This window comes from Marmota monax, unplaced genomic scaffold (assembly GCF_021218885.2).
Source record: "Marmota monax isolate L192 unplaced genomic scaffold, Marmota_monax_Labrador192_F-V1.1 WCK01_AAM20220418_F8-fsc00045, whole genome shotgun sequence".
NCBI lineage: Eukaryota > Metazoa > Chordata > Mammalia > Rodentia > Sciuridae > Marmota > Marmota monax.
Genome location: NW_026692132.1, coordinates 1292054 through 1319348, shown reverse-complemented (window position 1 = coordinate 1319348; position 27295 = coordinate 1292054). Strand labels below are relative to the sequence as shown.

Here is a 27295-nt window from a genome sequence, read left to right as displayed (position 1 = left end):
TTTACAAATAAGGGGATTTATTATAATGAATTGGTTCAATTAGTTATGGAGATTGGGAAGTTCAAGATCTATAATCAGTAAAGCTGGAGTCCTAGGAGATCTTATGGTGTAGTTCCAGTCTGTATTCAACTCCAAAAGCTAGAAGAGTTGATGGTGTCCAAATCTAAGTTTGAATGAAGAAGACTGATGTCTGAGCTCAAAGACAGGCAGAGAGAGAGAGAGAATTCTCTCTTACTCAGCCTTGTATTCTATGTAGGCCTCAACTGATTGGATGAGGATAACCACATTTGGAAGGGCACTCTGCTTTACTCAGCCCACCACTTTCAATGCCAATCTCCTCTAGAAGCACCCTTACTGACACAGTCATGGTAATGCTTAACCAAATACCTGGGTGCTCTGTGACCCAGGCAAGCTGATAACATAACATGAACCATCATGATTGACTTTGAGTATAGGATTATACTTCCTGAAGTGCTGCTGTGACGATCTTGAAAGCAAACACACAAGACCAGAGTTTCTGCAGAGCTATATCACATTGCTTAATATGATAAATGGCACAATTAGGGCAACATAAACATGATTGTAAAGATGAATAATCTCAGGCAGGGGCTTGAAGAGTTTAACTGGGTCTGATGTTGTTTTCAATTCATTAGTTATCTCAAGTAGATTACTGACTAAGCCAATGATCTCTAACCTGGCTGCATATTGAAACAACCAGCATTTTAAAACCAGAACCACAGGGTCCCTGATGCAGAGGTACTAATTGGAATCTTCAGGGACATGGGGAGGAAACTGACTTTTAACAAGCTCTCCAGTTAATTCTTAAGCAGGTAACTTAAGAATTAAGTCTGAGGCTTGCACCTCTGCATTTGGGAACCTTTAGACTGGTGTGACTCTCAAAACAGTCGTCACAAAATGATCTCAACATTAACTATCTTTTAGGGCCTACTGTATTCCAGGTACTGAAAATGAAAAGACTCCATCTTTACAGAATCCTGTCATTCAAACAGACACCAGTATCTCAAATTACAACACAGAAATTGTTATGGCAGAGGCACATCCTGTTCTATGGAAGCCCCGGGAGGGCGTGATCTTCATGCTGCTTCACCTTCAAGTCCCTTCCTGATACAGGTGCATGGTCTTAGAATCCTTGGCCAGATGGATGGTTAAAGACCAGGAAATACCCCCAGATCAGCCCTTCAGTGGTCTGAGTTGATATTCTGTGGGAGGAAATCCAGAAGTGTGACTTTTTGAAGACCACAAAGGAACATCCCATTTTCCCTTTGGCTGAGTCTGTGCCAGGGCTCCTAGGCAAAGCTGAGATCTTATTTCAGGATCCTCTTAGGCTCAGAGTCCAGATCATACAACAGCAGGGAGGAGGCTCTTCGCACACAGCATGGGCGTGAAGCTGATATCCCAGTTGGTGGTTTCCAGAGAGTGTGAGAAGCAGCAGAACTAGCGTAGTGGGTGGCTTCTTACTGAAGCTCCTTAGAAGCCACAACCCACATTGCACTAATTTGTTATCTGTTAGCGCTGCCTGTTCTTTTTAGTCTAATGAGACTTTCCTCCAGAATGCAGATCTTAGGTCTCTCTTGACCCTTCCCTACCTTTGCAGGTCTTTCTGCTGCAGCTGGTAACTGCAGCTGGAATTCCGGGCTGTGAGATCTCAGAAGTCTCTTCTTTGAGCTGAACAACTAGGCCTTTTGCTAAGAGGCAAGAATAGATCAAATGTCTGTGATTCCAGCAGATTTTGCACTAATCTGACCTCCTGACTTCAAGCTGTGGTCTCTGGGTCTTTCTTCCTGTGAAATTATAAAAGAATGTTGGTCCAAGACAAGGACAAGCTCTAGACTTGAACTCATGTTGGTTCTATGATACCTTTGCCCCAAAGATTTAAGGAAAAAAGTGTAGGACAGAGAGGCTTTTGACTTGACTTTGACTTGACAGTTGTGTTTGTTGTTGTTGTTGTCTGGGGGATTTGACTGTTGATTTTTCAACCTTGTAACTTCCAGGAAATTTTAGGAGGAAACTTGAGTTTTCTTATCTTTCTTTGGCTGGGAACCAGGCACAGAACTCACAGTCCTGTGACTTAGGAAACTGACACTACACAGATTGTAGATCTTAATGTGTGTGTTGATAAAGTCTGTGTAGGTAGCAGGAGCATCACAATACCAGACTTTAAACTATACTACAAAGCTATAGTTAAAAAAAAAAAAAAGCATGGTATTGGCACCAAAATACACATGTAGACCAATATAATAGAAGACATAGAGACAAATCCACATAAATATAGTTATTTCATACTAGACAAAGCACCAAAAATATACATTGGAGAAAAAATAGCCTCTTCAACAAGTGGTTCTGGGAAAACTGGAAATCCATATGCAGCAAAATGAAACTAAACCTCCTATCTCTCACCATGCACAAAAATCAACTCAAAGTGGATCAAGGACCTAGGAATTAGTCCAGAAACTTTGCACCTAATAGAGGAAAAGGTAGGCTCAAATCTTCATCACATCATATTAGGCCCGACTTCCTTAACATGACTCCTAAAGCACAAGAAATAAAATCAAGAATTAATAAATGGGATGGAATCAAACTAACAAGCTTCTTCTCAGCAAAAGAAACAACTAAAGAGGTTAAGAGAGAGCCTACATTTTGGGAGCAAATTTTTGCCCCACGCACATCAGATAGAGCACTAATCTCCAGGATATATAAAGAATTTAAGGGTCTGGGGTTGTGGCCTAGCGATAGAGCACTAGCCTAGCATGTGTGAGAGTCTGGGTTTGATCCTCAGCACCACATAAAAAATAAAGGTACAATACCTAAAAAAATAAAATAAAGAACTCAAAAAACTTAACACCAAAAAGAACCCCCCAAACAACCCAATCAAAAAATGGGCCAAGGAGCTGAACAGATACTTCTCAGAAGAAAATATACACTAGATCAACAAATATATGAAAAAATGTTCAACACCTCTACAAATTAGAGAAATGCAAATCAAAACTAAGATTTCATCTCATGTCAATCAGAATGGCAGTTATCAAGAATGTAGACAACAATAAATGTTGTTGAGTATGTGGGGGAAAAGGCACATTCATGCATTGCTGGTGGGATTGCAAATTAATGCAACCAATCTGGAAAGCAGTATGGAGATTCCTTAGAAAACTTGGTATGGAACCACCATTTGACTTAGCTATCCCACTCACAATAGTTAGATGAATGGATAAAGAAACTGTGGTATATATACACAATGGAATATTACTCAGCATTCAAAGAGAATAAAATTATGGCATTTGCAGGTAAATGGATGGAGATGGAGAATATCATGCTAAGCAAAATAAGCCAATCCTTTGATTGTGCAAAGGGAAGTGAGGCATGGGGAGGGTGTGTGGGGACAGGAAAGATGGTGGAATGAGATAGACAGCATCACCCCTAGGTACATGTATGACTGAACATATGGTGCAACACTATAATGTGTACAACCAGAGAGATGAAAAGTTGTGCTGCAGTTATGTACAATGAATCAAAATGCATTCTGTCATATATACCTAATTAAAATTAATTAATTAATTAATTTTTAAAAAATCCATGTAGGCTATTCAGAATGTGTCAACCAACCTGAGCGGACTCAGTAAGAAACACTTCATGAAACAAAGCTATATGTAAACCCTGTAAAGTAAAACAGGGGTGGGGAGTGAGTAATCATTGTACCTCCAGAGAGCAGATGAGATGCAGAGGCAGATTCGTGGTCCCAGAGGGAATTTCAGGACTGCTGCTGGGATTTTCTGCTCTTTTTTCTCTCACCATTTATTCTAGCAATTCTAGCCCTTTAGTAGTCTCAGTTGTCAGGTTGTTACTGTTTAATAGCTTTCTAGAAGATACTGGCATTGTTAAAGGCCAAATAGTGATGCTGATAGCTGTGACTTGTTTGCAGAAATAAAGGCAGTGGGTCTTGTTATAAAACAAGGATATGTCGTGAATGGGGGATATATTCATATGTATTTGTGCTTTTTATTTTTGGCCAAAGTTCGTTGGTGATTTTGCTTTGGGGTATGAAGGACTTCTGTCTGTCAGTCTTATAGAACAGTCATGCATCACTTAATGGCATGAATACATTCTGGGAAATACATTATTAGCATATTTTGTTGTTGTGCAAGCATTATAGAGTATATTTACACAAACTGAGTTGATATAGGTCAATCATGGGGTGTGGCATCTTGATGCAATCAAGAGACACAGTAAGCATGAGATATATGAGCTCGCTATGCGCATAGCATGGCACATTGTTTTACAATCCATTTTTATATGCAGAAAGGGTATACACTCTAATAATAAAACATACAGCATACCAAGTACATAAGCCAGTCACTTTATTGTTTATTATCAGGCACTATGCACTGTACCTAATTGCATGTACTGTGCATCTGTCCGACTGGCAGCACATGGGTGTGTTTACACAGGCCCCACCACACATGTGTGAGTGATGAGTTGTGCTGCACCACCAGGTGACAGGAACTTTTCAGTTCCATTGTAATCTTAGAGGACATCATCATATATGTAGTCCATAATTACCAAAATGTCATTATGTGGCATATTACTGTACTCAGAATGCAACCCCGGGAATCGGGAAATGTGAGGACAGGTGGCTGAAGGGGAGCAAAAGTAGGAATGCCCTTAGGCAAAAGATAGGCCTGTGGGGAGACTCCAGTCGCCAGGAACTGGCTCCCCACAGCCACAGCTGGAACTGTCCCCACCTCTTAAGATCAGAAACTGAAAACCAGACTTGGGAGGGAGCTATCTAGTCATCCCCACGAGGACTACATAGCCATCCTGGGAGTAGATGGAAGCATTACTGTTTGCAAGACAGCAGAAGTGACCGCAGGGGCTGGCCTAATCATTAGGGATGTTTGTCAGGGAGTTAGTTTGGGGGAGTTTGTCAAGGGGATAGAAGAGAACTGAAATTTAGGCTTCTCAGCATAAAACAGTATCCTGTGTGAGCTCCATCAAGTTAATTAGATTTGGATTGATAATAGCCTTGGGACTTCTTGGTTTTGTTGTTCAGTCCAGTTTGCAATAAAACTAGTTCTCTCACCCCCAAGTTCAGCTACTTGTTGAGGCTGATTCCGTTTTTAAAGAAGGAAATTTCATCGGCTGGGTACCTGGGTTCTTTTTAAGGAACCCAGTTGTGCCTGGTGACTATGACTGAACATCATTTTGAACATTCAGATAATTCGTTTCTATAGGAGAATTTGCTGCTCAGGGAGATGGTGTGAAAAGGGTTGTGTGTGTGTGTGTGTGTGTGTGCGTGCATGTGTCTGTCTAGGTTTGTATGTGTTTGTACATCTGTGTATGTCAGTGTGGGTATCTGTGTGTGTCTGTGTCTGCATGTGTGTTTCTGGTTCCTTCCCTGCATCCCGCACATGTCCCTTACAGGCATAGTGCAGGAACTGCAAGGCCAAGGTCATAGTAGTTTCTGCAAACTCACTTTGCCAGAAAAGGGGTTTTCCTGAACATGAAAGGAAGTTGCACAAACCTCCCCTAAAGAGAGCTTGTCTCTTGGTAGGTTTTTCACTTTGTTTAGATAGCAACAGTGAGGATTCAGGAATAAGCTATTTACTTGGTTTTAAAGTTGCTCATAACTAGAGTTTGTCACCTTGAGGGGTAAGTTAAGAAGCATCACCTCTGTGAAATTCCTCCTAAAAGAAGATTCAGCTGCCATCCGGATAAGTTTGGTTTATGCCTGTTTCTCATGGGTGAGCCTTGTTATTTGTCCCTGACCTTTGAAATGGCTCCTTGGGATCCCCTCAGATTTTAGTCCTTGATCATCAAAGCACATTATGACATGGTGCCACGGGGGCCTGTCTTTAATGTTCCTGCCTTTGATTCCCCAGGCTGGGATTCAAAGGCTCTCCTGCCTGTTCCATGAAGCACAGTGAGTTTGTCAAGGACAGTTTGGTATGGGGTTGGGGGAGGGGAGGTGTCTTAAGTGAATAGTAGAAAAGCTTAATAATGGTTACTTGAATAAAAACTCTCCTGAGAATCAAAACCTAAGGAAAAAAAATTCTGTAATAGATACAAGGCCCTCATTCCATGCTCAGCTTTTAAGGATCTCGTTTCATGCTTGGCTTTTACAACTTACGAGCAGTTCTTTAGGGTAGAAAGAAAGGAAGGAGTGTAATTAGCACATGGGGAAGTCCCAGTGGACAGGACTGTTTGGTTTGTACTTCTGTTTTGGTCAGATTTTTTGCTGCTATGACCAAAAGACCTGATAAGAACAATTTTAAGGAGCAAAAGTTTATTTTAGCTCACATTTTCATAGGTCTCAGTCCAATGACAGCCAGCTCCATTCCTCAGGGTCTGAGATGAGTTAGAACATCATGGCAGAAGTGTGTGGTGGTGGAAGCCAGTTCAAATGTGAGGATCAGGAATGAGAGAGAGAGAGAGAGAGAGAGAGAGAGAGAGAGAGAGAGAGAGTGAGTTCTCCTCACAGACAAAATATAAATCCCAAGGGCACGCGCCCATCAGCTCACCTCCTCCAGCCACACCCTACCTGCCCAGAGTTACCACTCAGTTAATCCCCGTCGGGATTAATGCATGGATTAATTTAAGGCTCTCATAACCCAGTCATTTCACCTCTAGACTTTCTTGCATTGTCTCACACATGGGCTTTTTGGGGATACCTAATATCTACACTATAACACTCTCCCATTTCTTGTCTCTCTTGTGGACAGTTTCCTCAACTCACCCAAAAAACTGGACCTAAACCTTTGATTCCCTATAAGTCAGAAAAGACAAATAGCAATCTCAAGTGCAGCCACAGGCCCTTACTGTTACGAGTCATATAAATCATAAGGTAGAAGTACCCAGAGTAAAGAGCATCAGGAACCAGCCTGTGGCTGTAAGAGTGCTGGGGGGCTCTCTGGATTGTGAAATTACACTGTGTGGAGACAGGAGGACACCCTAAGTGCAGCCAAAGGACTTTAAGCCCAGAATGAAAAAGTAATATTATGATTAGTTCTGTGGATGGATGGCCCCAAATGTAGGCAGATGAAATACCACAGACTTAAAGAATGAGGATGCATTTCAGACGTGCCAGCACCACCCTGCAGCCACTGTCTGCTGTGGCCCCTTCTCCTCTGCCCTCTACACTCCCTGGGCCACACTGAGTTCTCAGTTCCTAGAAGCCATGGTGGTAACTCCATGAATCTTCAATTCTCACCCTGATTACTGATGGGAGTTGTGAGTACTAGGGACGACTTTCTCACAGGTTCCCTAACTCAGGAAAGCTACAGTTATTTCCCAAAGGAACAGAAATGGTATTCAGAGGATTACTGTTTAAATGATTGGGTTTCCTTCTGTTCTTCCTTGGAAATTGTGTATATCCAGCAGGTTGGGCACCATCTGATTGAGGTGATGGTGCTTATGGGGCTGGAGAATGGACTCTCCTCCACCCAGTAGGAAAGAACATGGTCTCCAGCAGGAATTCCTTTCCCATGGGCACTCTACAGATGAATGGCTACTTTGACAGAGCACAAGTTGAGCAGCCGCATGAATAATCCATTTCACGCATGCCCCCTTCAGTAATGGGATGAAGCATTCACAATGTATGTGTCATCAAACAATAATTGGAATGTCTTCATTCTAGTAAGGGAAGAGGTGGCTTATCCAGAACCCTAATTAGGGGATCAGAAGTCCCCCAAAGATGGGGTAAATCCAATTCCTCTGGTCCTGTCCCTGTTTGTAGCTACCTCCAATGCTGAGCGCTGAGCTAAGAGGTGTCGAGGCCAGGCCTCTGGTGGTGGGGATGGTGGGGGTGGAGTCTACAGCTGGGCTTGGGAATTCCAGGAGCCTCAGTTTCTAGCTCCTGCTCAGAACCCAATAAGTCCTAGGGTCTGAGTCAGTGTGCTTCCCAGTCTATGGTGTTTTGTGCCTGTCTGCCAGTTCATCCAGCAGAAAACCAGCCCTTTTTCATCAAAGTTGACTTTAGAGATTGACTCTAGGTAATGACATACTTAACAACAAGGACCTGGATCTGCCTGGGTTCAAATCTTGGCTTTTCTATTTAGTAGGGTTGTGATCTTGCTCTGATTATATTAGGTTCCTTGGTTTCTTCATTCATCAAATAGTTTAATAGCAGTAAGTTATCTTCTGGGATTGCAAGATTAAATGAATTAAATGCTTAGTACAGGACTGGCACATAATAATTGCATGTACATCTTTGAGAGTGCGGAGTTTTTCACTTGATGGAAACCAAATTTAACCTGGTTGTTTGAGAGATTGTATGCTTTGTGTCTTCAATAGCCCAGATGTGCTTAAAGCTATCAACACATAAGGACATTTTGAAAGACACAGGCAATATCAAATTCTCAGGATGAAGTTGCATGCTAGCATTCTCTAAATTTCTATTTTCTGAATGTAAAGAATACAACATCTGCAAACAACAGCTGGACAAATATTGAAAGATATAATTCCAGCTTCTTGCCATGTTAGCAGAAGCTGTTGGGAGGGAGGGAGATGATTCGCCTAGTATCAGTACCTTTTTATGGCTGGAAGAAAAGAACTTCAATGAGTCATTTTGTCAAGGCAAGGTTTTGAGAAAGCGACCTAAGACTGCATTGTCAGGGGCATCCTGGATGCAATCAGATACCAAGCAGCAATTTACCAAGAAGCTCTGGCTTATCAGGGCAGATTGATGGATTGTACTTTGTTTATCTGGAAAACCTTAGCTGAATCTCAAACATCTATATACGTCCTTGCCCTATATTTTAGTAATTCAGCTTCATGCAAAATTCTGGCCCATCATCAGGGTCTAACTGGAAAAAGGAAAGAACTGAAAAGGAGGCCAGAAAAGGGAGTGAGGAGCCTGAACTTCTGTTAAAAAGTACTCCCAAGTGTTGGACCTGCTGGGCTATGTGAATCAGCTTGCCACAGGACTTGAGAACACACCATTTGTGCAGCTTACTTAGCTGAGCTTGGTAGAGGGATTCTCTCCACCTGATGTCTGTGCCCTGTGGGGATGGGGAGTGAGACTAGGGCACACCAAGCAAAGAGAAAGAGCTAATGAGGATACATGAAGAAAATGAGACACAGAAGCAAGAAGCAGCACTGGGTCGAGGTCAGCATGTGAGTCCAACCCCACGGCTTCCAGACTTTGCTGTGGCATGCTCCTGGTTTTCCTGGTAAAACGAAGGAGTTGAAGATGTTACATCCTATCCTTTCCAGCCCCAGCCTTTATAACTAACTGGCTGTCTAATCCTGGCGATGAACTAATATAACAAAAGACTGAGAAGCCATGTGATAAAACAGGTTACATATTCTTGATGCACACTTGCACACTCAGTGGAGTGTTCCTCAGGGTGAGGAGCTGCAAACTATCCCTACCTTCACCTGCTATGGACTGTAGGTGACTGAGCTAGTGCCCATATGGAAAGGCTCTGGCCTGGAAGGTGGCTCTTTTGAGGTTCTATGGCGCTATTTCTGACTTTGTGCTATTTTGGCAAAAAAGAAAGGAAGGAAAGGAGGGAGGGAGGGAGGGAAAACAGTTAAATCTTGAATGCCTCTCCTTTGTTTTTGAGGCAAATAAGCAAATAAATAAATACTCCTTGTCATCAGGAAGACTGAATCCTATCCTGGCCTTAGACTTCAGATGTTGGATCTTGTGTGGCTCATGCTTCTGCTTGGTGTCTCTTAAGTCATTTCTTCTGACTTTCCATTAAAGATACTCCAAAGTGCTCCCAGGAGAAGCCTTGTACCTTCTTTCTGAAAGATGGGTGTTGGTGATGGGAGTGGAACTTGGGTACAGCATGATTGTATTACTTCTGAGCAGATGAACCAACATGTAGATTTTCTTGCTCTATGTGTCAGACCCTATGTGACATAGAAGTAGTCACATTTTCTAGCTGCTGGGTACTTTGTTGGGTAGCAACCATAGTTTTCAGACATTGACTTTTTTTTATAATACTCAACCACCTGATTATTAGAATTGGACCTAGTAAAATAATAGTTTGACCCGATATACTTGGGAGACCAAGAAGGCTGACCCTGTTATCTGGCTTGGCTCTGTGTTCTAATTGGAAGCCAGACCCATGGAACAGAGCCAGCACCTAATGATTCCTGATTCCCAGCAGCTCATGCAAGTTATTATGCTAAAATAATAGAGTCCCTGCCTCTGGCAAGTTGGCTTCTGCTATTTGGCTATCAGAGTTCCATAGGGTAGAGTATTTAGGGTGATGGGCTATCAGATTAATCATGTAAATCCTCAGTTTGCAGTGATAATAGCTTTTTCTTTCTTATAATATTGTAGTATAAATTATAGTAGCAGCTAGGTGTGATAGTACATACCTTCAATCCCAGTTACTTGTTGGGGCTGAGGCAGGAGGATCAGAAGTTTAAGAGCCAGCCTAAGCAACTTAGTGTGATCCTGTCTCAAAATTATATGCAAAAAGGGCTGAGGATGTAGCTCAGTGGCAGAGCTCTTGCCTAGCATGCACAGAGCCCTGGGTTCCATCCCCCTAGCACACACTCGCACAGATAGTAGCATAGTGTGTGGGCTGCTGAAGAGTTCTGAAGCCGTATCAACCTTCTTGATATTCTGCCTCATCACTCTGGAAGAATTATGGGATCTGGAGAGGTTAAAGGAGACTGTACCAGGACTTATCACTGCCTGACTTTGTACATGGGACAAGGCCAGTTTGGGTGGCTTTATTAAAATGATATATTTTGAAAATCTGCTTCATATGTGAATGTAAAGAACTCTGTGATGCTTCCAAGTGAATTTGATTTAGGGATATCTGTGTTCTATCTGTCTGTATAGCTTGTCTATAGCCTAGGACAAGCTCTAGGTTCTCCATTCAAGTGGCATAAAACATGATTCCAACACCACCACCAAGAGTCATCTATCCCTCCTCCTCTAGCTTCAAACTCTGCTCTTTCACATTAGTTATGGGCTAGTGTTCACAAACAGGAAAGACCCCAGATTTTATGGCATTTTCCTTCTCTCTCTAGCTTGTCTTACATTTTATGGGAAGTATAGGGGTCCACAGTACTGTGAGGACTTCACACAGAGGACTTCCCAGAGGTTTGATTATAAACTTACCTCCATTGAACCTGACACCTGGCTAGATTACTTCTGAGTATTCAAGTTTAAATGGGGATTAGGAAGAATTCTCTGGATTTAGATAGACGGCCAAAGAAGTGGAAGCACTAAGTGTGGCTTCTAAATGATTCCATTTGCTGCTGGAGCCAGCATTAAGCAATGACGATACTCCCAGTGGCCATTAGAATATGGTATGCCACATTGGTGCCATTTTACAGATCTTGAAGCCACAGTCTGTAAGAACATATATTTTATAGTCCCTTTAAAGTGGCATCTAACTTTTGGGTTAATCCTTACAAGTTAAAAGTTTACCTCATTTTCTTCTACCCAGCTGCTGCCAATAGTAGTTCAAGCCAGAATTGTAAGACTCACATGTCAAGTATGGGTGAGACATTTCTGTGATTCCTAATAATTTATTCATCTTTCTTCCTCCAAATGAGATATTTACTTATATTCAGCTACTTCATACAACAGTGTCACTCTGACAAGTTGTGTTATTCTATTAATACCTATGCTCACATTTGCATAGCTCTCAGTATATGTGTATACAGATATGTTTATTTACAGGTAGATATGAATCCACTCAGATACTATAATAGATTTTGGACAGGTTGACTCTAGTAGTATACAGGAAGTTTCTATTATCTCATTCCTACTGCTACAAGCATTCCTGGGGATTTTGTTTGAGATATGTATATATCCATAAGTTCAAAGTACTACCAGTTCTGTCATTAAAAAAGAAAACAAAAAGCCAGCTTGACCTTGTGTTTGGCACTCCATCTGTTACCTTTCTAAATCACGTCAACATCCCTATGAGATCCCTGGGTCATTATGTTCACTGACAGATGCAGAATTCAGGCTTTGAGATTCACCTGATAACTCAGTTACCAAGTGTCAGGGCTGGAATTTGGAGCCAGGTCTCCCTGATTCCTGATTCTGAGTTTTTAACCACGTTCTTTCCTAACTGTTTAATTCTTGTCATGATCCAACAGGATGAGTTCAGTTTTATCATCATCCTCATTTTATAGACAAGAACACTGAGGCCCAGGGGAAAGGATGTGTCTAGAGCACTAGCATTGGTTAGTGCTCCCATTATTGTTTTTTTTTTTTTTTTTGGTTCAGATTTAATTCAGCACTTTATATAGGTAAAGTTCTGACCAACAAATAAAATATCTTAAATTAATGGAGAGAGTAGAAATAGCCACCTGACTATAAATTGGATCAGAAAGGTTATTTTATTTTAGAGCATAAAGGAAAACATTCCCTCCCTCAGAAATAACAATGGAAATGATTTCTTTAGGAAAAGTTGTTACTGTAGGGTAAGGATAAAAATACACAACAGGTAGTAAGTACTTCTTATGTGCTTTACATATATTAATTCATTTAATCTTTCCAAAACCCTATGAGGATGATTCTGTTTTCCCTGTTTTGCAAAAGAGACAGTAAGAGGTTAAATAACTTGGCTAAGATCACACAGTTAATCCATGGCAACAAGCTGAGATTCAAACTCAAACCATCAGACCCAGAGTCCTAGGCCTTGACCACCCCGCAGAACTGCCCCATTAGCTTCTGTTTTACATTCATAGAGTTCAGTAGGCTTAGCAGTGAAGGGGCCTTTTATTCTTCCCCAAATACTTTGCTAATCTTAAAAGCAAAGTATTACAGGCCAGTGGGGGTATCTAGTTCTTTGTGCCCCCAGGCTACACATCTGGATTTCTTACAGTATAGTCAAGTTAAAGCAACTCAGCACTTAGTTATACTTTGAAAAATAAAGCCACACAGCTCCATTAACCTGGTTATGTATGCTGATATACAATTTGATCCCTTTTTTTTAAAAGCCCAGGTTCTAGAAATTTCCCTCATTTCATGCATGTCACTAAGCCAACCCATGCTCTATGGTTTACCCATCTCTAAAACTGGTGACCAGGGCACCTTCTTCAGGTGTGCCAACCTGGGCCCTGGTCCCCCAGGGCACCTGCAGTGTGTCTTCCTGGCTAGTGTCTTTATAACTTCAACATGAAAGTGTTTCCAATCGGCCTGGGAAAGACCTCAGTGTACTTTCTTCTCTCAGCTCCTACCGCCTCAAGCACATTAGAATCTGAAAAGAAAACCAGTAAAATTAAACTGCTACAAGAAGTTGCAGGTTTAAGTGACATCTATGAATTATTTTTTGAAATCAGAATAATAATTCTCTGTTGCCTTAACAAGATTCCACCTCTCCTGATAAGCACCTTGGCATCTTTTATGAACTCAAATTTCAATTCACTCTTCTTTAGCAACTAAGACTTTATAGCCTACTTCTGCTAGGGAGTCGGGAGTTATAAAACTTCTGCTTACACCTGAAGCTGTTTGCTGAAAAAGACGGCATTTCTTTCAGAACATTTATCAATTTAAAAAAAGACATTTAATCTGAAAACCCATTTTAAAAGCTATCAGTCTCCCACAGGGTTATTTTTTTAAAGTGAGATGAGGAGAGGGAAATCGTTAAGTTCTCCTAAGACATACCTTTTTTTTCCTGTGTGTTTCTAAGGATTTAGAATAGTGTGGAAGAAGTGCCTGGGGCTTTTTACTCTGCTCAACCTGAGTTTGAATTTGACCATTACATAGGCATTGAGCCTCCACTTCCCCACCTGTAAAATGGAGTTATAGTGCTCTCACTATCTTTGAGTAAAGAGGTAGTTACAATTAATCAGGAGAGAAATGATGATAGGAATTTGGTTATAAGATTTTTGTACAAAGACTCTGCTCTTCATAGCCCATGATTTGGAAAGAGAACAAATGACAACTAACAGGTTATAATAAACCCATTCAGAAGTTGCAAAAATCCAACACTGGTAGTAGTTGGAGAGCATGGGAGATGGGCTGGAGCATTAGAATAGATTTTCACTCTTGTCTGTGTAGTATATTAGCTGAGGAACCTTCTGCAAGTTATGTTCATTTCGCTGAGCCTTGACTTCCTCTTTTGTAAAAGAAAACACTGTTCTATCATTCTTTTTATCTCTCAGAACTGTTGTGAGATCAGATGCAATAAAAAGAGTGTCTTGTCCACCAGAGAGTAGATGCTGCTGCAGGTGAGCTTGGGGGCTAAGCACAAACTAGGTGATGTGGTCACAGCTGGGTGTTTTAGTCAGCTTTTTCCACTGGTGTGACTAAAAGACCCAACCAGAATAATTGTAGAGGAGGAAAAGATTATTTGGGGGCTCAAGGTTTCAGAGGTTTCAGTCTATAGAAGGCTGGCTCCATTCTTCAGGACTCCAGATGAGACTGAACATCATGGCAGAAGAGTGTGGCAGAGGGAAGCAGCTCAGATGGTGATCAAGAAGCAGAGAGAGAGAGAGAGAGAGAGAGAGAGGTCTCCACTTGCCAGATCCAAAATAATGTATCCCAAAGACATGTCCCAAATGACCCACCTCCTCCAGCCACCCCCTACCCACCCTCTGTTCCTATCCAGTTAATCCAATCAAAGGTATTGATTCATTGATTAAATTAAGACTCTCATAACCTGATTTTCTCCTCTAAACCTTCTTACATTGTCTCACACATGAGCCTTTAGGGGACACTTCACATCTAAACCATAACTCTGGGTAATGTCAGATCTGACCTGAGACGACCCAGGATCTTTGGATACAGCTAAGATGACATTTTACACAGACAATGTTAATGGAAAGCAAGAGATGAGATAGTCTGTTTGGGAGAAATGTTTTCATAGTTTCTTTAAAGATATGTATTATGCCTGGTTAGGAAATTTCACTTCCGTGTACAACAAAGAAAGTTGAAACTTGAGGTAGGCTTTTTTTTTTTTTTTTTAAATTGAAAACCATGAAAGTTGTCATAGAGAAGTGAAAAGAAGAAGCAAGAAGTGAAGGGAAGGAGTTTTGAGTTCAGATCAGGATTTCCATCTCTCACTATTAAACCTAATATTTCAAAGCTTAGCATTTGCAGAAGAATAATCAGCCATTGTGCTACAATCGAAAACATCCAGGCATTGATTTGCAGAGGGTCTGAGGCTCCTCTGGTCCAGCCCTGTCTGGTGCTTTGAGGGAAGAATCACTCTTTTCCATGTGTGCAAAAGCCCAGGAGTGTCAGTGGAAGACCTCTTCTTTTTCAAAACTTCTGTGGTGATAAATGTGTAAGTGGGATCCCGTTAAGCTGGGAATTCCTTTGAAATGCTTGATTCTCATTTCTCCCTGTGGCCCAGAGATAGATCCTGGCCACATTTGGGTATGAAAACTTTTCGGCTTGGCTGCCCCTGGAGAGTCATGTTCTTTTTGAAAAGAGCTTTAAGAAATTGAAGTCTGCTTTTTCACTCAGGATAAGAATATCCTTCTCAAAGCAGGGAGGCTCCACTGCAGTAACAGGATCCATGTGTTGAAGCTGGCTGTTAATGTTCAGCATATGGGCCAGGGATCGTTCCAGGCAGAAATATGCCTCTAATTCTTTAAAGAATGCCCCTTTAAACTCCAGAAAGGAGCATTACTCAGGCGAGGGATGGGGTACTCACAGCTTCTGAGCTTCCTAAGGCCTATGGTTCCTGTGGAATGTGAGCCATGGAAAGCAATAGAAGAGATCCTGGCTGGCCTTAGCATGAGTGGTACTGTTCTGCAGCCCTCTCTTTAAGGCCCTGGGCTCCTCCAAATACCATAGGGCCTTATTAATGCTGGTCTTGCTCTGCATCTTAAGGTATAATGAAGTTGAAGGTTGTTACTCAGGATCCCAGATTGGTTGTTACACTGAATGCAAACCTCTCACCCTTTGCCCAGAAGCAGCACTGCATACTCAGGACCCTTACCTGGAAGCCAGGAGGCCTGGGCTCCAGGGTACTTCAGTCCTGACTAGAAATGACTGTAGGGAAGTCACTTCATCTCTCTTTCTCATCTGGAATGTAAGGAGGCAGGACAAGATATCTGAGACTCTTTCTGGATCTCCTCTTGTAGAACTGAGTGGCACCTCACTCCAGGGCCAGTCTCGCTTCCACCTGCGGACATTACAGCTCTGGGTAGCATTACGTTCCAGGACAACCCTGGGCACTAGGACACTACAGTCAGGAAAGATGGGGGAAGGCCTTTCATTGTTGCAAAGTAAGAATTTTAGTCCTGATCCCCAACTGGGTCATCAGCAACAGAATGAATGAGGGTGAGACTAGCCGGCCCCAGATCCCTGTAGTATTTCTTTCCAGTAGAGCACTTAGAAGGGCCTGAGCACCCCCCACTTGCCCTGATCATCCTCTCCCTGCCTCTTGCCGTGCCCCATTCCCTATCGTATCCCTGTCTCCTTCCCTTCTTCAGATCCTGGCTCTGCCACATCATCCCTTTCTTTCTACAGCTTCAGCTCTGGGTGTGTGTTCTCGTTACCTGCTTTGTTTGTTAGTGGGATGGTTAGGAAGGCTACAAATCCTCTGCTGCCCCCACACACTCCCTTCCCACCCCAAACAGACCCTTTGATCTCTGTATTCTGCTGAGCACAACTGTAGTCTCTTCAAATGAGTGCAGACCCAGAGCCGCAGCAGCCCTGCCTGCAAGTCAGTCGCCATGGCAACAAGCTTTGCCTCCATTCGACTGTGAACAGAAAATGGCTGTTGGAAGGAAGGGCTCACTGAGTCTCTATGATCCAGCCTGTTTTTGCTCAGACCCCTCCCTCAGATTGGCTTTGAGGAGCTCCATACATTGAACCAAATGTCTGTTAGCTTTTGGCTTTCACATTTGCTTAGGAGGAGGAGAGGCAGAGGGAAGTTGAATTCAAATGAAAAAAAAAAATCATTTCTCCTATCCTATAACTGTATTTTCATGAGGAACATTTATCTGCTCTGAGCAGATAAATGAGGAGCAGACTGAATACAGGAATCAGTAAGATCTGGTGCAGTGTATTTTCTTATCAGAGCAGGAGAATGACAGAACATACAGATATTCAAATAAAAATTCAGGGAAAAGCTGTTAGGGGATACAGGGAATTCCACAGGGCATAGACTACAGGATTTCAGAATTGTGTCTGACTAATTGTGGTGATGATGTTTGATGTTGTTTCCTGTTACGGAAATAGACATATTGGTCCTATTTTCTTGACTTAAGGTGGGCATCTGTTTGCATCCCCTGCTTCAGAACCAGTTTGAATCTTCACATTGACCCTCTCTTCACAGTGATTAAAGATGGTGGCCTGGGGAATTTGCAAGAAACTCCTGGGTATAGTTCTGGTGTGGTGAGCTTTCTGCTCTTGGTACAGCTATGGGGACACTTCAGATTGACATCCAAAAGGGTTTGGTTGGGCTGCTGTTTCTGAGTCCAGAGTGTTGCTATTTGGAATAGGACCATAAGCCTCCTCAAGGGTCAAAAATATTTAGGCAGAGGTCACCCCAGGTCTCCCAAGGGACCTTGCATTATCTCATAGGACATAGCAGTTCCAGATGTGAATGATCAGGGCTGTGTCCACTCCTGGCTGCAGTGTGAGGGTACTTTGGTGGTGACAAGTTCTCAAAATCCACACAACCTCTACCTTTCACACTTCCTTAAACCTGGGTTTTGAATGAAAGCTCTGAGTTTAATTCTCAAAATTTCAAATGTTTGTCTGAACTGGACTTTTTCTTTTTCAGTTTCTCTGCAGGTGGATATTGTTCCCAGCCAAGGGGAAATCAGCGTTGGAGAATCCAAATTCTTCTTATGCCAAGGCAAGTGCCCTCCTGTGTCCTGTTATATTTCAGAGCTTGCCTCAGAAATCCATGAGACATCCCAGCAGCTCAGGAGGCTGAGGCAGGAGGATCGCCAGTTCAAAGTCAGCTTTAGCAAAAGCAAGGCACTAAGCAACTCAGTGAGACCCTGTCTTTCAATAAAAAACAAAAATAGGGCTGGGGATGTGGCTCAGTGGTCTAGTTCCCCCGAGTTCAATTCCCGGTACCCCTTAGCCCCCTACCAAAATAAACACCCATGAGGCAGAGCAGAAGCTCATGAGTGCAAAACCAGTGGCGCCCACACCTAGAATTCTGGGTATGGCTCTGCTCCAAGGTCAGTAGTGTGACCCTTCAAGATCCAGGAGGGCTCTCAGACCCCCTTTCTTCCTCTCAAAGGCTGCCCTCGTGTGGTGCTATACCTCACCTGGAGTTCTGCTTGATGACTGAAGGAAACCCAAGAGTTTTGGAGGGAGATAATCAGTACAACTCTCAGACAGCAAGTTATCTCAGATGTCCTGTCCTGTCCTCACCCAGTAAACAACACCAGATAACAGTACTGACTTAGAAATAATGCTTCACTGGGTCCGTTTAAGTCTCATTTCTTAGAATCTGAGACCTTGAAAATCCAAGAAGGTCCACACTTTTCTTGAAAGTAGATTGAACACTGATATCTCTCTAGGTTTGAGTATATCTATCTTGGGTTTTCCAGGTCTATTGTGAATGCTGATACTCTGTCCCATAACCCCCACCAGAGCCCTGGGATATATTAGAAGTAGTGTCCTTGTTGTTTGTTTAGGAAATATCTCCCATTTCCAACAATTCCATTATTCCCATTCCCAGTGATTATCAGGAATCATCCCGTGGAGGGAAGAATATCAAATTAGGTCTCAGATACTACTGGGATCCGGAACATGGCAGACCAGAAGGAGTTGAGCTAGGTGTAAACTGTGACATTTAGCGAGCAGCTTTCAGCAGGGAGAGACCTTTAACTGCTAGCATGATCTGCACTGGATGAGGTGGCTGTGGCTGCCGGATGCATTCCCTCCAGCTTTGCCTTCATTACAGCAATTTCAATGATCTGGAGATGCAGCCGTGGAGCCCACAGCACATCTTGCAAATAGCGATATTTATTGAAAACATGATGGGCTCTGAAAGGAAGACTTCATTTCCATGCTAAGCATCTGCACAGGGCTGGGTGATGCGGGCTGTGCAGGAACAGGGCAAAGCTGCGACCAGTGGGGCCTAGAGCCCTTCACCCTGCTCCAGCCCAGCATCCATCTCCCCCTCTTAGGGAAAGGAGGCATGGGTGATTCTGACTAGCTTCTTTGCAGCATTTAAGATGAATTTGTCTGGCTGAGGCAGGAGATGCTGAAAGGGCCACCATGTCAGTGGGTACAATAGCTGTTAGACTCAAAGTGATTTGAATCTGCACTCCTAGACCAGACAATGTGTCTCATCCTTGTTTCATAATTGAATCCCTCAAAAATAAGCTGATTACCAGGTACCAAGGTGCACACCTGTAATCCCAGCAGCTTGGGAGGCAGAGGCAGGAGGATCACAACTTTAAAGCCAGCCTCAGCAACTTAGGAAGGCCCTAAGTAACTTAGTAAGACTCTGTCTCAAAAAATAAAAAGGGCTAGGGATGTAGCTCACTGATTAAGCACCTCTGGCTTCATTTCCTGGCGCCAAAAGGGGGTGGGGGCACAGGCTGATCAACTGGTTCAGATTAACTCAGATCTTAGATATACCAACTAATTTACTTCCCATTCTTTGAGGCATGTAAGTTCCTAGCTTAGCGACCAGCTCATCATAGGTTCTCAGCAAATTTGTCTTCCCTCACTAAGGATAGGAGGATAGGACCACTATAAAGCAATATGAGAGCAAGTAATTGTTGAGCTTTCCAAATACTTTAAGAAGTTTTATGTATATAATAATTAAGCACAGAAGCCAGAGGAGATCTGAGCCATGTTTTGACATAAATGGTCGTCGCTGCCTGGCTATGCAACCTTGATTGTTTGGTTGGTTATTCAGTGGCTATTACTGTGTTGCCACTGTCACTCTGAAGGGAACTTAGTCTTTCTTATTTCAGTGGTTTGAATATAATCTCTTCCTGCTCAGTGGCAGGAGATGCCAAAGATAAGGACATCTCCTGGTTCTCCCCCAACGGAGAAAAGCTCAGCCCAAACCAGCAGCGGATCTCGGTGGTGTGGAACGACGATTCCTCCTCCACCCTCACCATCTACAACGCCAATATCGATGATGCCGGCATTTACAAGTGTGTGGTCACTGGTGAGGATGGCAGCGAGTCCGAGGCCACCGTCAACGTGAAGATCTTCCGTAAGGGCCTTTCTCTTCTGTGTTCTCTGTCCTTTCTTTGGTCAGCAAGACACATGAATGGGTAGTAGAAAGCATGAGATGGCCATAACGCGACCAGTGAGGGCCTGACACCATGATTTTTCTCTTCCTGAGTCTTTTCTGGCCTCACTCAGAGTTCCAGTACATTCTCAGATGGTCCTTGGCCAACCCACAACCCTGATTCCCACTGGTCACAGCTACCCTCTACTGACTTCTGTTTTCTGAATTCAAATTACACATTTTCCAGAGAGCTATTATGGACTCTTCTGTGCTTCCCCCAGTGTTGACCGAAGGGTGAACAGTTCAGGCTTTCCCTTCTTATTCCACTTTTCCCTGCTAATTATAGAGCCCAAAAGCCCAAGTAGGTGTGGGATCATTATTGGAACATTGGATGCCATTCAGTGCACACCATTCCCACTGCCGCTAAAACCCTGTCGGGAGGTGGCATCTCATTACCTTGTTATCATACTTCTGTCCCGTAAGCCAAAGTCACTGTGGGTGACAGCTAATGGAACAATATTGATTGCCACAGTATTTATTGCCATTAAGTGTGCTCTCCTTCTGTTCTTCAGAATTCTTTCTGCTGTAGGGAAGATGGAGTGGGGCTGGGAGTAGGCACAAGAATAAGAGACAAAGAAAAGACTGGTGTCACCTCTCATTGTAGAATATGCATTACCCTTCATTAGCATCATCCCACATGGAAAAAAATCCTTGGTGAAGGCACTGCTTACATAGAACCTTTTCTGAACAAACTAAAAAATTCAGCCCTCAGTAGATATTGGTTGCTAAACAATGGTGACATCCCCCCCTCCATTACCACCTTTGGGCTAGCTGCTCTACTTCATATCTGTGACCAAGTACTGAGTGGGACACCCTCCTGTACAACAGTATATATGGGCAGAATCTTGCCTGGGACTCAAGTCCAGACAGCATGGCTCTAGTGGGAAGGGATCTTGTGGGAGAACCTGCTGTCCTCCTCACTCTCCTACTCATTTTCCAGAGAAGCTCATGTTCAAGAATGCACCAACCCCACAGGAGTTCAGGGAGGGGGAAGATGCCGTGATCGTGTGTGATGTGGTCAGCTCCCTCCCCCCAACCATCATCTGGAAACACAAAGGCCGAGATGTCATCCTGAAAAAAGATGGTGAGACTTCAATTTCCTGGTAGTTGCCTTTCCCTTGGCTACCAAGTTATCTAGGTTTCCACCTCTACCAGTCCCTGAAGGATTCTCATCCAAACTCAGATTTGATGTCCCCAAACCCACACGCAGCTTCCTGGTGTATCCCTAGCTGGTATACTCAGGCACCCGATTTTCTCCCCAGAACAAATATACATTTCCAATACACTTTTGCTCTCTGTTATATTTCACACCTACAAACACATTTTTTTATTTGAGCCTAAAGACCTACCTTATAATGCGAAGTTAGGAAATAAGAAAGAGGCTCAGCTCCCTGCCTGAAGATTCCAGAGTTCTCTGACTGATCCTTGGATGAACCTGCCTCTTGTCTCTTCTAGTCCGATTCATAGTCCTGTCCAACAACTACCTGCAGATCCGGGGAATCAAGAAAACAGATGAGGGCACTTATCGCTGTGAGGGCAGAATCCTGGCACGGGGGGAGATCAACTTCAAGGACATTCAGGTCATTGTGAATGGTGAGGAGATCTGTTCTTCCTGTTCTCTCCATGGCTACAACCTTGGTTCCCCAAATCTTCTAACTTCCTCTTTGTTCTATAAAATAAGTTCTGTCCTGACTCAACCATCCATCTTTCCTGAATGCTTTCCCTAGCATAATTTGTAGGGCCTTTTTATTTTTCATTTTTAATATACTTGCCTTTTGGGTCTCCCCTCATTTATGGGGGTGCTCAGTGCAGTTATTGAATGCCTTTCATTGCCTTACAGCACTGGAAACTTTCTCATGCTTACTAATAAGTTCATATTCATCCTCATTGTCCTTGATGTTACAGTAATTGTGAAGTTAGTCCCCTTGGTTCAATGTGAAGAGAAAATATTACAATCAATTCAGGTCTCAGAATAGTCAGAATCATGGTCCATGGGCTTATTAATCTTAATTTGCAGAGTCAAATAAACACACCCGTGGAATCGATCTGACATTTACAAGATGTTTACAGGAAATTATAATGTCAGTACTAAGAAAATAAGTAAATCATGTCTGAATTGTTCTGGCTATTGATATGCATTTTTTGCCAAACTCTCCCCCTCTCATTCCTTTGGTAAAAACAGTTTGTGCACAAAGTTGTTTATGACAAGTCCAAAGAAATGTCACTCTTTGGTTTTGAGCTGGTGCGCTTCAAAATGGTAGTAGACTTATAACCACCAGGAATAGTAGTTTTCAGTTTTTTCCAGTATTGAGAATCCTTCTTCACATAAATTCTACTGACTGTGGTAGTTACTTAGTGTGCATTGACTAAGAACATATATAATGACAAATAATTACTATAAATCGAATATCACGTTAACATGAGTAAAATGTGATATTATAGCTTCTAAACTCTTGAAAAAAACAATAACGCATGTTTGTGGATAAACTGTTTATTCCATTTACATTAATTATTTGATGCATTAAATTTTGATCCTTTACATTAATTCTGCAGCCACCCAGGACTCTCTTGATCCACAGGCAGAAACTCCCTGACCTGGGAACCCCTGAAGTGTCTCTTCTCCAGCCATTAGTTCTCCCAAGTTTTCACAACCATGCCTAACATCTTTCTTTCCTTTAGTGCCACCCACCGTCCAGGCCAGGCAGACCATTGTGAATGCCACCGCCAACCTGGGCCAGTCTGTCACCTTGGTGTGTGATGCTGAAGGCTTCCCAGAGCCCACCATGAGCTGGACAAAGTAAGAAACTGGCTGGTGTGTTGGGTCATGGGCTAGAAGAGAAGGGGCATCATAGGGCCCACTCCATGTTGGCATTTCAGTGACCTGCATACGGACTTCTTGGGAATATCATCTCCAAGAAGAATAGATTCTTTTCTGTAAGGTCCTCTTGCCTTGAGCATTGGATTATTGCCTCATTTTCAGTCTTAAAGGGGCAGGTCCAGAAGGAGGCCTCTTTGAAGCCTTTGTGAGTACAGTTTACAGCCATTGGGCAGAGTCAGAGGATCAGTGGAGGAATCAAAGGTATATGTGGAAGTAGACATTGGTGTCCTCCCTTCTTGTGAAAACTGGCCCTTTCCCATTGGCTCAATCTGCATTTTATGGAAACTAATTAAAAATAAACATCTTAACTCTCTCTGTGGTAAAAATCATAGTCCTTTGCATTTCTGTTTCTGTAGGGATGGGGAACAGGTAGAGAATGAGGAAGACGATGAGAAGTACATCTTCAGTGATGACAGCTCTGAGCTGACCATCAGGAAGGTGGACAAGAACGATGAAGCCGAGTACGTCTGCATTGCTGAGAACAAGGCCGGCGAGCAGGATGCATCTATACACCTCAAAGTCTTTGGTAAGCACAGTGGGGGTCAAGATCACTGCTCTGCTGCAGTTCTTCTTACCCTGTCCACTCTAGTTGGATTATATCCCAAAGGCAGCCTTTTCTTACCAGCCCCATCATCCAAGCCCTAGTCCAAGCCACCATCAAGCTCACCCCACCAGCTCAATAGCCTCATAGCCGTCTCCCTACCTCTCCCCCTTAGACCCCTTCAGTTTCTTTCCCTCGTGGCAGCCAGCATGGCCTAAGTGCCACTGCACTTTTCAAAATCCTTCAGAATAAAATCCACAATGTATCCAGAATAAAATCCACACTGCTCCACCTACCAAGCATTTGCCTTTTCTCTCCACCCTCATCTTTTCTTTGCTCCCTACAGGAAACTCTCCATCCACACCAGCCTTCTTTCTGTCCCTCAAATACACCGGGCTTGCTCCCCATTTCTGGGACATTGCATTTGATGTTCTTCTGCTTAGAATATCATTCCCTGGGAGCTGCTCAAAGCTGTCTTCTCCTCCTCATTATTCAGCTATCAGTGCCAACACACCTTCTCCATGAGTACTTCCTTCACTGCCTTGGCTACTACGGCTCCCCGGTCCCTGCTGCCCCCTGATTTACCCCAAAAATCTTTTTCATCACTTAATTATGACTGTTTCAAGCACTTATCAATACCTGAACTCATCTCATTTATGTATTTGTCTTGGGATTTGTTAATATCCCAGCCCCACTAGCACTTTTACTCCAAGATGGCAGAGCGCTGCCTGTTTTACACAGACTTCGTCCCTGGTGCCCTAAGCAGCACCAGACTCTTAACAGACCTTTGGTAAATGTCAGTGAATGACGGGCTGCCCGCCTCACCTTTTTGGCTGCCTTCACTGTTCTGTGTGAAACTGTTACAGTCAGAAAAAGAGCCCTCACTTTGTCTTTATAAACTCAGCAAACCTCCATGCACTTCAGAACTGAAATACATTTTGACCTGACCTTGAAAAATGAATTTGTTGCAATGAGATGTTTACCTTGATAGGTCTCAATTTTGTCTGCTTATCTGTTTAAAAAATACCGATAAGCTGGTTTACTGTAGATGGTGCTGCTGGGGTACAGGTGCCTGAGGGGCAGCTCTGGGACCTGTCCCTCCCAGGTAGTTGAGATGTGTATCTGGGAACCAGCCTTGGGACTGCTTATTTAACCTGATCAAGAGAACTGTGTAATATGTAAACATGCAGTTGAGAATCAAGTGTTTATATGCAAATAGTCCTGCATAATCATAGATGAATTTTATTTATTCATCTCTGATGGTTGGGTTTAGAAATAACTTTTGGTTTGTTCAAGGTACCTGTATGTACTTGAGAGTGAAAGTTAAATTTCATAAAAAAACATTCTGGGAAATTTTTTCTGTAATTCAGACTAATCTTCCCCAGTCACTCTGATCTTATTAAGTTTTTCCATATTGTAGGAAAAGACAGATGCATTTGTTTTTCTTTCTTTTAACAAATATTTATTGAACACCAATGCTGCTAGACAAAGGAGCTACAGAGATGAGTAGAATTTGACTCTGAGAAGCACAAAGGAGAAAAACATACAAGCTTCTAAATGATAATAGATAGTGTCAGTCCAGGTGACTGCTGTGGGCCCAGCCAAAGTTGCAAAGATGAATGACAGGGACTCTGTTCTCATCAGTAGGTTCACGGGATAGTGTAGATGACCAATGCAGAAATTTTAAATAACAACCCTTATATTGATTTCATAATACCAATATGTGCAATGTTTTTTAGGGGAAAAAAATGATCTCTGATCTCATGTGATAAAAATGAGAGAAGTCATTGAAACAATGTGTTGTTTTGTAGGTGGGAATTACAGGTGAAGGAGGGCAGGGCAAGCATTTCAGGACTCATGTGCAGCTGCAGAGGCAGAAAAAGCAGCATGGTGTTGCATGACAGCTACTTGTGGACAGGGGCTGTGTCTGTTTTGCTCACAGATATGTCCCCAGCACCTAAGACAGTAGCTAGCATACAGAAGGCACTAGCATTTGAATAAGTCAAAGACAAGGCATTAATCCATGGGAATGAAGCATAACTTATGTGGCAAGAAGATGAGCCTGAAATCATGTCATCATCACTTGTCTTTAGGAAATGCTTTGGGACATTACTCTTCTAAAGTAATAATAATAATACCCAACACAAATAAGCATTTATACTGTGCCAAGCACCATGAAGCACTATCAATAAATTAGCTCTTTTAATCCTCATCACAACCCTATGAGGTAGATTTTATTATTATCCCCATTTTACAAGTGAGCACAGACAAATCAAATGCCCCTTCCAAGGATCCAGGATTCAAACCAAGGCATTTGGCTTGTAAATCCATTCCCTGAACTAACTAATGGCAGTTACTACTGCCCAATTCCATATGCCAGTGGCAATCACACCATCTGAATTGCCTAGGGTATGCTGAGTAACATGAGGATGAGGTGCTCTCTTCACCACCATGCTCCTCATAGACTATCTACACACTGAGCTCTAATGTGGCTGGTGGAGAACAGCTCTTGGCTCCTCCCCCAGGTCTTCTGGTGACAGCAGCTGCCCCAGGAAGGAAAGATGGGAGGTGAGTAAGGGGTCATGGTAGAATGAAGAATCAGAGCAAGGAAAACACAATGGGCAAGGAGGCCAAATAAGATTTGTCTTCCTTACCATCCTGTATCCTCAATCCTCGATGCCTATACCCCTCTGCAACATGCGCGTGTGCACGCACACACACACACACACACACACACACACACACACACACAGAGTTAGTTTCCAAAGACTGAAACTGGGAGAGTGGAGATTAGGCAGACCAAAGCAACCAGAAAAAAGGTGGCTTGGCTCCTAAAAAGGCAGGTAAGGAGATCATGGACCTGTGTTGAATCCAAAATGAGAATCCTCTATAATATCCCAAGGAAGTTCATACAGCCTCCTTGAAGTAAATGGTGCCTCATATACACCTCCCTTTCTACCCCCTTTCACCTTCTTAACTTCCCTTCCTTTCTTCTCCCCCATTGATATGGAGCAAGGGAACCAGGAGGGGAGGAGCCAGCTGATTAGGGCACCATCTTTCTTGACTCTTTTTTTTCTCTTTCCTTCTCCTTAAGGGTTGCCATCAGGGGCCACTACTGGGGAGAAGTAGGCCAGTTCCTCATCAGTAGTGGAATCTAATGAGGAGGAAGAAGAAAGAACACCTGTAGCTTAGATAGTAAGGATGAAGTCAGTAATCTTGTAGCTTCAGGAGGGGATGGAAATCAGAAATAAGGGACCTAACTAAATTAGACACTGCTGCAATCATGTCCAAATGACATCTTTTTTTTTTCCATAAGAAAATAATCTTTTCTAACATGCATTGCCTCATTATCAGCTAGAAGCTGCTTTTACCTTCCTTTAATTTTATCATCCTGTAAATCTGGCAGTGAGTTTCCATTGCTCCTCTCTCATGGGCCCTTATGAAGAAGTATTTTTGTCTCTGCAGATTATTATGCTCATGCTAATGCTCTTGAGTTCTCATGCTGCCATGGACTGAGCCAAGTTCACTGGTGGGCAGCAGCCTTGCTTAGCTGATTCCCCTCATGACTAAAGCAGCACTTGTGGGTGAAAGAAGAGGACCAGCAATGGCCTAAAGGAAGATGCACCTGGTCACACCTCCCCAGAAGCCTGTTCAAGTCTCTTCAAAGAAAGCAGGGGCCTCAGGTCTCCCCAGGGTCCTTCTTGG

At 42.9% G+C, this 27295-nt stretch overlaps 1 protein-coding gene across 18 annotated transcripts in view; it reads left to right on the top strand.

Moving 5' to 3' along the window:
- Ncam1 (neural cell adhesion molecule 1) overlaps positions 1 to 27295 on the top strand; it is a 294742-nt gene that overhangs the window by 211220 nt on the left and 56227 nt on the right. For all 18 annotated transcript variants that reach the window (XM_058586231.1, XM_058586222.1, XM_058586237.1 and 15 more), the window contains exons 2-7: positions 17682 to 17756; positions 19875 to 20093; positions 21112 to 21255; positions 21627 to 21764; positions 22851 to 22968; positions 23406 to 23575. In XM_058586231.1, coding sequence (XP_058442214.1) covers positions 17682 to 17756; positions 19875 to 20093; positions 21112 to 21255; positions 21627 to 21764; positions 22851 to 22968; positions 23406 to 23575 — 864 coding nt within the window. The remainder of the gene's footprint in view (positions 1 to 17681; positions 17757 to 19874; positions 20094 to 21111; positions 21256 to 21626; positions 21765 to 22850; positions 22969 to 23405; positions 23576 to 27295) is intronic.